The sequence below is a fragment of the Poecilia latipinna genome, unplaced genomic scaffold (genome assembly GCF_001443285.1).
Source record: "Poecilia latipinna isolate Pla-1442-1.1 unplaced genomic scaffold, P_latipinna-1.0 Scaffold128, whole genome shotgun sequence".
Taxonomy (NCBI): domain Eukaryota; kingdom Metazoa; phylum Chordata; class Actinopteri; order Cyprinodontiformes; family Poeciliidae; genus Poecilia; species Poecilia latipinna.
The window spans coordinates 508,201-517,047 of record NW_015112744.1 but is presented as its reverse complement, the minus strand read 5'-3'; the positions used below and the strand labels follow the sequence as shown (position 1 = coordinate 517,047).

Here is an 8,847-nt window from a genome sequence, read left to right as displayed (position 1 = left end):
GTCGGCTTTTGAGGAAATTGAAGGTTTTTAGGTGCGTCTTATAGTGCGGAAAATACGGTACATGTAAAATCTAGTTTGTCTTAATCAGCTTTTTATAAACCTAGTTTGCAAGTTTATACTAAGAGTAACGTGTAGGATGGCTTCTTGCTGCAATTTAATAGCAGAGCGCATAATCTTTACCTATTTTTTTCTAATACACACAAATATTTCTTGTTACTGTTAATTGCTTAGCCTCGAATATAAATTAATTGAGAAATCTGGAAATTTGAGATGTCTGAAATAATATTAGAAATGTGTAAGAACGCTTGTAACTTGGTTCTCACTGGGATTTGCTTCAAACCGTTTTCTTTTTTCTTGCTTTGTTTTGGGCAGAAGCGTGACAACCCTGACACCGCTTCGTCATTCACTCTTGTTTCCAGCGAGCTGCAGCGGAAAGACAAGTTCATGAGAGTTTTGTTCTCCTGCAACGTGAGAAAGGTAGCAGGCTATAAAATCGCCGGTCCTCAGCTCGCCACATTTATCCGCATGTGTGCACAGCTATAAAACCTTCTACTGGAGAGCATCATCTCCCTCCAGGGTGTGGAGGTTAGCCTGTTTGCCAGCTCATGATGCATCTCTGGGGGATGACTAACGAGGAGCTTTGTGTTTCCCAGATCAACCGTTTTCACAAGGCGGAGGACCGGGCTCTGCTCATCTCTGACCGACACCTGTATAAGATGGACCCCCTGAAGCAGTACAAACCCATGAAGAGCATTCCCCTCTACAATGTATGACACCCCCCCTTTTTACATCCTATTTTTAAGCACACACTAAGGGTAGTAAACAAAGAGCTCATCAGAAGCTCAGTTACAATGAATAAGGAGTGTCTGTGAATGCCTTTTAGAAACTCAATTAGCCATAGATGATTAACTTTAGATCTGAACTCTGACTAGGCCATTGTAACACATAAATATGCTTTGATCTAGCTCTGGCTGTAAGTTCAGAGATGTTGCCCGGAGCAACCAGTGATGAGCAGTTTCCTTTTATTGAATTTGTTTACAATGTACAACAAAAGAAGTGGCTCTATATGCCTAAATTTATTAGTAACTTCTGTATTTTTTTTAATCTATTTTTGTTGCCATGGGTACTGGTCACAATGGCTCTGAGCCTTTTATACCTTTGCAGTTTTGGTAATTTCACTTACAAATTTCTACTGCAATTTGGCGGCGTTTGCTGTAAGACATTTTGTAGCAGAGGAAAAAAACAAAAACCACAGAACAAAAACAGGTTCACCCTTCAGAGGAGGAAGACATTCACATCAGTCAGGTAACAATACTAAATAAGAACATAATCCAAAGCAAAATCTGCAAACACAGTAAATTATTATTTTTTTCCTTATGGTTATTTTGTTTTTCTTTCTCTTTGGGGTGATAACAAGACTTGAGCAATTATTTATGATTAATTGCACAGTTCTGCTATGAATGGCATACTTAATGGTACCTTTTTAAATCTAAAAGAAATTGACAAGTTTTGTGCAAGACATTGATTGAAAAAGAGGCACTTTGAGAAAATACCCACCTATGTGTACTATATGGTGGAAAGGAGAGATTTTCTTTTTTTTTTTATCTACAATGACATACATGTTTCTTGCACTGTTTTTTTTTCCTGTAAAACTGACCTGGAGGTCATTGGTAGAGAGGAAATGTGCAAGACAGTAATCTGTGAGGCAGAAGCAGGAATAAGTGAGATATAAGGCCGGTGGGCACCGACAGCTGTGACGAGACACGGCAGTGTTCAGCCTAACGAAATGACAAGAAGGAATTGCAGAGCTGGAAAAGTGGAAACTCAAATCCTTTATCAGAGCATCTGGAGGAAAGATGTGGGGATCGAGTTGAGACAGATGGTGTCAGAAAAGACGCGTAGCAGGAGTTAACGGGGTTTTTGGTTATTGTTCATTCAGGGACAAACTGTCACAAACACAAACTGTGAACTCAGTCTACATCCAGAAGGCACAGAGGCAGCCATCAACATAACTCTCACTGACAGAAGAGAATGACAATATGCACAAAGCTCAAAACATTTAAATATTGTTTTTCGCAATCGTCTGTAGTTTTGTTGGCAAAGTCTGTACAAAAACACAAACCACTTTGAACCGACAGATCAAATTAACAAACAATTCGACTAAAATATCCTTTTTTGTGTCATGGTGCTTCATCAGTCAAATTCATTAAAAACAAAATGAGTCACTTTGAGCAGATTAAGTTGCATCACTGAAAATCTGCAAATAAACCAAAAATACTCCAAGTTATGAGACAGAGGAATATAAAACTCAGCTTTTTAAATACTTTTTGAAAAGTCTTTCTCTCAGCAGTCTTAGAAATTGATAACGTATAGATAACTTTTGGCCACCTGACATGATAGACCTATTGCTTATTACAACAGTAAGTGAATTAGAAAAATGTTTTATTGCATTGAATTTGATTTATTATTTATTTCTTTGTTCCTGATTATGAACCAGTTCGTCTAAATTGCCTTGGGATGCCATTTGTTGTAAAGTGACGATACAAAAAGCCTCTTGAATTTAACTGAATTGCATTGTGACATCACTGCCTTTGTGTAAACAAACCTTTCCACACAATAAAAGTCGAGCTGCGAGGGGAAGGGAATTGGTCAAGGTGAAAAAGTGCTGATGTAGGAGTGAGTGGAAAGGTGCGTATGTGTGCAAGTCAGAATATATAGAGACATAGGCCGGGAGCCAGCGCAGCGTGACATGGAGCTATTGATCAGAAAAGGTCAAATAAAGGGGAAAGCAGTTAGCTGGTTGTTGATTAGCACTGATAGGCCAACAGCACAGCATCCCCTTGGCTGCCCTACAGCGACTATTTACCGCTGCTCCTGAGGGGCAAAGTAAAGACACTGGCTGGCCTAATAGATGGTTAATAAGTTTGTGAGGAACCGACAACTGTCCAGCTAGTGATTTATGCAGCAGTAAATACTTGTGGGCTGAGATTAAACTATTAGTTTAGAGAAATATCCCCTTTTAATCAGCAGATTTTGTTGCTGCTTTTTGACGTCTTATTGGTTTCCTTTTTTGTTTTTTTCTGGGGTCTTTTCTGTTTTCCATCTACCCCCTCCCCATCTAATCCCAGCTACCCCCCCGCCCCCCATCTTCCTGCTGTCCTCCCGTTGTTGTCATGCCAACATCCCGGGAGACAGTGTTGTCATGGTTACTGAGCACAGAAAGGATCAGCTGATGTTGCTCATGTATGTGTACTAATCGGACTCCCGTATGCCAATGTTTGCCCTTGTTTTCATTTGCTGTTTTTTTTTTTTATTATTATTTTTTATTTAGCCCCAAAAAGGACAAATATGCAACATAATCATGTTGAAATCTATTTTTATACACTTAAGAAAATCTGGTGTTGAAATGTTGCTGGATGCAGCAGGGCTTACATTATAATCCATCCACTGCAGAGATCATTTGCAGAACTTTATGTTCTCCACAACCATGCTGGCATGCTGGTCTCTCTAGTGGCTGTCAGTTCTGCAGCAAGAATGGCTGCTAAGCCTCCCTCATTATATTAAAATAATTGAATCACTGATCTTTCTGTTTTGGGCTGCTGGCTTCTGTTTTGGTTGCATAACCAAAAAAGGTTAATCTGGGAGAACCTGCTATTCAAATTATGTACTTGTGACATCCATGAAGCAGAGCCCTTCAGACCAGAGAGCACTTTTTAAATGAAGCAGAGGTTCTACCCGGTGGTGGTTTTTTTCTCGAAAATAAGTGGGTGTTCTTAAATACAGTTACATTAAATAGCTTTTTTCTTTTTTTTTTTTTTTGCCAGATTCATACAGGCATCTATTGTAAAAATCTGTAAAAACAGTTAAATAAATTCATACATTATTGCCATAATGCATAACAAGCTGAGAAAGAAAATCCAACCTATAATTTTGATTTATTTTGTGGGGAGGTAGAAATAAAAGAAGTCACATTCATGTTCAGACTCAGAGATCAAATCAAATTATTAAAGCTCACTTTTGGAGAACAGCAGTAGTTTCTGATTAGGGCCCCTAAGTCTCCATGAACATTGGGCATCACCTACACGCCAACTGGTTGTTTGGTAGTTTTTCTGTCCCACCATCACAAACGTAAACATGGTGTTTGCAAGAAACCCTTCTGTGTCTTTAACTCAGTTTTAATCAGATGAAACTAAGACTGAGCTTTCCTCGAACACTCTGGATGGGTTTCTTTCGAAACAAAGGATAAAGCACCTCATCCGGACTGAGTAATTTGGAATATCTGTAATGCTGTGGGCTCTTTTCTCTCCTAGTTTCCCTGTAAGCCTCTTCGAAAGCACCAATAGTAATAGATGTAGGAGAAATATCAAGAATCAAACAAAATCTGCTTAAACAGATAACAGCTTTTGACAGATCAAGTGTAATCTCTTGATCAGCTGGATGCATTCTTGTTTCTATTTTGTAAAAAAAGAGCAGAAAAATCCCTTCAGCTCTTTGAGAGAATAAAAAAAAACATTTTTTATTGGTGTTGTGTGACGGAAGCAGCAGAATAAAGCATATTTGTTGCAGTCATATTGATCAGTCTGATTTGCAAGACTTTTATCAGTGTGTCAAGGGTTTACAGTCATCAGGGAAAAACGAAGCGGAACAAATCTCCAGCGCAGAGAAGATTCTTCATTCTCTTGATTGAGTCTGACAGCAGTTTGAAACATTGCTAGGTAAGATTTATGACCGACAGCTGCGCAGAGGAAAACCTCCTACAGATTAAATAATTGGGCTTCTGTGAATTTATATAAAATATGAGAAGGAAACGAATACTGAAAGTTCATCATTCAACTCCTTGGAGCATAAATTGTTGTTCCTTGCAATTGGACTTTTACTATAAATGTAGATGTGGCGACCTTTTTGTACCTACCTGATTGTTGGCTGTTAGACCGAGAGCCCCGGTTCTTGAAGCCACATGCATCATTTTGATTCTTGCGATGCTGGTGGGATGAACCTGCCTCTGCCCGTCTTCCTTCCTCTGATGGAGAACGATTCCTGCGGGACCGAACTCTGTTGATGGGTGGTAATGTACCTTACTTGATGCCCCCGTGGCTATTTCCTCAACACTCATCAGCTGTAAATCATCTTACAAAGACAGATGAAGTGAGGGAGAAAAGACAGAGCAGGTAGAGAAGAGATGGGCTGAACAAAACAAAAAGAGAGATAAAAGCACCCAGAGCAGAGGAAAGGAAGTTAATGAGACGTAAAGCCGAGCTCCTTTTTCCTCTGAGAAGTGTTTTCCTGTGAAGATATTGGCTTCTTCCTGTAGTTTGTACAACAAAGCAGGGATTCCTCCTTTAACTTGGCTTCTCTCCGCTGGCATGTGGTTTGAGGTTTCTAATTAGTGAAATAAGATGGGTCCCCTGGGATTCTGATCAATAATTCTATAACTCCTCATGCTGACTCTGTTTTTGAGGGAAATCTTTCCCGTTCATTATCAGGCACCACAGACTGCCTCTTTTTTTTTTTTTTAAGTGATAATAATTCAATAATGCATTCCTGGCAGTATTTCAGACTCATGGTGGTGCAGAAATAGGATATAATGTAAATTGTTTTCGGTTCAGTACGAGTAATTTGTTAGTAAGGCTGTCTGGTAGTACCAATAGAAGAACAATACATGGTATTTAGCTGCACTGTCTGAGAGAGAGATGATTTCTAACAAACCCTTATTTGTTTTAATTCACTGATTAAATGTAAAAACAGTGGCAGTGAAAGAAAATGTGATGGGAGTTTTTCTTTTAAATATCTGTATTATGCTTGCTTATGTCATAGGCCAAGAAAAGTGAGACATTTCAATTTTTTTGTTCCCCCCCACTATTTGATGTATAGATCATCAGTCGGGACTGATCAAGGGCAGGGCAGATTGATTAGTGTATCACAACTTACTGTTTGTGTTCTATGCATATTTGTTTCATGCTAGTATGTTTTTATAAATTATATTTGTCACCCTCTTGGTCGGGTTTCTCTTGCGCAATTTAAATATGATGAATAAAACATGCAGTGTGTAGCTTCTCAAACGGACAAGATGTTTTATTATATTTGTCAATGGATAATTCATAAAATGGTTTCTTGTTTGGAAAAAACAAAGCAGAACAAAGAAGAAAAAGTATGTTCGACCTGCTAAGTGTGCTCATGTTTCAGTGGCTTTAGTTACTGAAAATCCTGTAAATATATTTTAATTTTGGCGCAATATAGTTTAGATCCTCTTCCTGAGCTTTAGATCTCCACAACTCCTCCAAACTTCTCCAACTAATCAAGTTGGAGAAGTAATCAAACTTCTCCAACTCCTCCAAACCTGACCTGTCTGCTGTGTTTGATCTGATTTTGTCTGAGCTCGGTTGGTTGCACTGGATTGTATTTAGAAGTGCTGGAGTGAAGGAGGTCAATGAAAATATACAGCTCACGTTGATATAAAATGAAAACAAATGATGACTTTCATTCCACTTTACAATTATTTGGTATTTTATGTCAATAACCGGGTTATATGGAGACAAACAGGAAAGACAACCAATAATGCAAATACTAACACCCAAGAGCATTTTAGGACAACCAGTTAAGCTAAGATGGATGATCTTTTTTTGCTGATTGAAGGAAGCTGAAGTTCACAGGGACTTACTCCGCACAGGCAAAATCCAGCCAGGATTTTTACTTCCCACCAAATGCCTGCAAGACGACAGATTCAACACCTGCTCAGTGGTGCGATCCTTTAGTTTGTTCCAACCTCACTGACTCAATAGTTGTTTGATTTTACGTAGGGAAAAGCAGTTTTTCACTTCAGCAGTTTTTTTTTTTTTACTGAATCTAGTCATGTGCGCACAGATGTGGCGTCTGTTGTGCAACCCTTTTAACCTGTTTGTATCAAATCATTTATTTCCTGTTGCTTGTGTGCCTCTCGTCGATACGACTGTGGTCTAGATTTTTGTGTTTTATGACGGTCTATATGATTCTCCTTCTGTTCACTCTGGTTTATCCTCTGTGTTTACATTTTGCAGGTGACAGGACTGAGCGTGTCCCCTGGGAAGGATCAGCTGGTTGTGTTTCACACCAAGGACAGCCGGGATCTCGTGGTGTGCCTGCAGCGCATGGTGCCTGCCAACGAGAGCCGCATCGGGGAGCTGGTCGGCACCCTGCTCAGTCATTTCAAGAGGTTAGCGATCAGGGGTGGGGGCCGTGATGACAAGTAATGGACAACACATACCGTCAAGAAGCAGGATTTATATTGTATTTGCCGTCTAAAAATATAAAACTTAAAAAAGAAAAAAAAAAAAAACACTCCACAACATTTAGCTCATTGTCCCCACTTAAACGTTTGGCATTTAGCTTTATTTGCAGCATCACTGTAGCAGAAGTCTTGGCACACACAAGCTGAAAACATTGTCTGTTTGTTCCTTAAATGAAAGCGAGGAGCTCGTGTGTGATGTTGACTGAGGTGACCTCAGGCGGCAGGATTACGGGGCAGGAAGAGGACACAGTCACGGCTGTCCTCAGTTAGACTGTAGTGTTCGCTTAATGTGGGCTCTGTGTTATTCAGGACACCAACAGCACAATATGGATTTTGTCTGTTGCTGAAGGGGAGGGGGGGAAATGTCTGTCCAGCTTGCTAAACAGTCATACTTTGTCAGTAAACGAGAGAGTTTTAATTGACATGTCGTAGTAATGGCTCCGTCAGTGAGAGAGGGGCCAGATACAGTAAACGGGCTTTGATTTAAACCACCCCCGTGACAGGATGTTGCCACTACCATTGTGGAGGTGATGCGGTCGGCATGATGTGCGGCGTGGCAAAATGCAAACAAAACTTCTTCAAGTTTCCTTTCAGTAATTTAACAATCGTGCCTCTTTTGTGAAGGCATGATTCTCAGTTTTTAAGTTTTGTCTCGTGTCGCAGCCAGTGGCCAATTTGATCCTCACTTGGTGCTACAGTTTAACCGTACCCCCATGTGTTTTTGCTTAAGACCATGTCTGTCTAGTTTACGACAAGAAAAGCTTTTTTGAAGTCAGAAAGTATTAGGCAATCAGTCGTTTATTTACTGAACAGAGGCTCTCTGGTGCGTTTGGACCTTTATCCCTACTTAAACTCAGAGCTTTATTTGATTCATCAGATTTAAAGTAATTTGAAGTACCCACAGCTGGCATTCCTCGTCTGCTTCGTTTTGTGTAGTGTCCTGTTGTCCTAGCATGATTTTATTTCGACATTAGCACTAATAGAAAGGAAGCTTAATTGGATTAGGGGTAAGTTACCTGCAATCCCCAAATTCTCAAACGTGTGTGTAAGTGTTTCATTGTGAAATCTCTCTCTGATCGTTCCTGGATGCTCCAGTTGACTGAATCGGGATACGTGTAACTGACAAGTGCCCACTTTCATTTACATGCCTTATTGTGATCTGTTTTCACAGCAGTCTGTCTGAAACGTGATCGTGTGTTGCAGGATGTTGCCACATCCATTTGTTCCCTGTAGCTGTGTGTGAGGAAGGCGTTAGCATGCTCCTTCACTGCCGTTCTGTGATAGTATCTCATGCTATTATGGAGCTCATTTCTCTGTCGGCGCCAGGAATGAGGGAGGCCTCCAACGAGCCTCGTGTAATGACCCGCCATGTGTTTCACATTCAGACTCATCCATCACTGTGAAGCCCTGGCAGAACAAAGGCAACACCAGCATGTGGAAAGTGGTGTGGATATATATGTGTCTTGTTTATCTGTGTTTTTCTGCCTGTGGAGGGATTCCTTTAGGTCAGTCTGCATATCATTACTTGTATATCTGATGCCGTAGGTTGTTTTTTTTTTTTTTTTTTTTCCTTTTTTCCTCTG

At 40.1% G+C, this 8,847-nt stretch overlaps 1 protein-coding gene across 1 annotated transcript in view; it reads left to right on the top strand.

The window, feature by feature from the left end:
• The window catches only part of myo1d (myosin 1D), a 108,361-nt gene that overhangs the window by 76,214 nt on the left and 23,300 nt on the right, over nt 1-8,847 (top strand). The window contains exons 19-21 of the mRNA XM_015028551.1: nt 373-477; nt 654-767; nt 7,035-7,189. Coding sequence (XP_014884037.1) covers nt 373-477; nt 654-767; nt 7,035-7,189 — 374 coding nt within the window. The remainder of the gene's footprint in view (nt 1-372; nt 478-653; nt 768-7,034; nt 7,190-8,847) is intronic.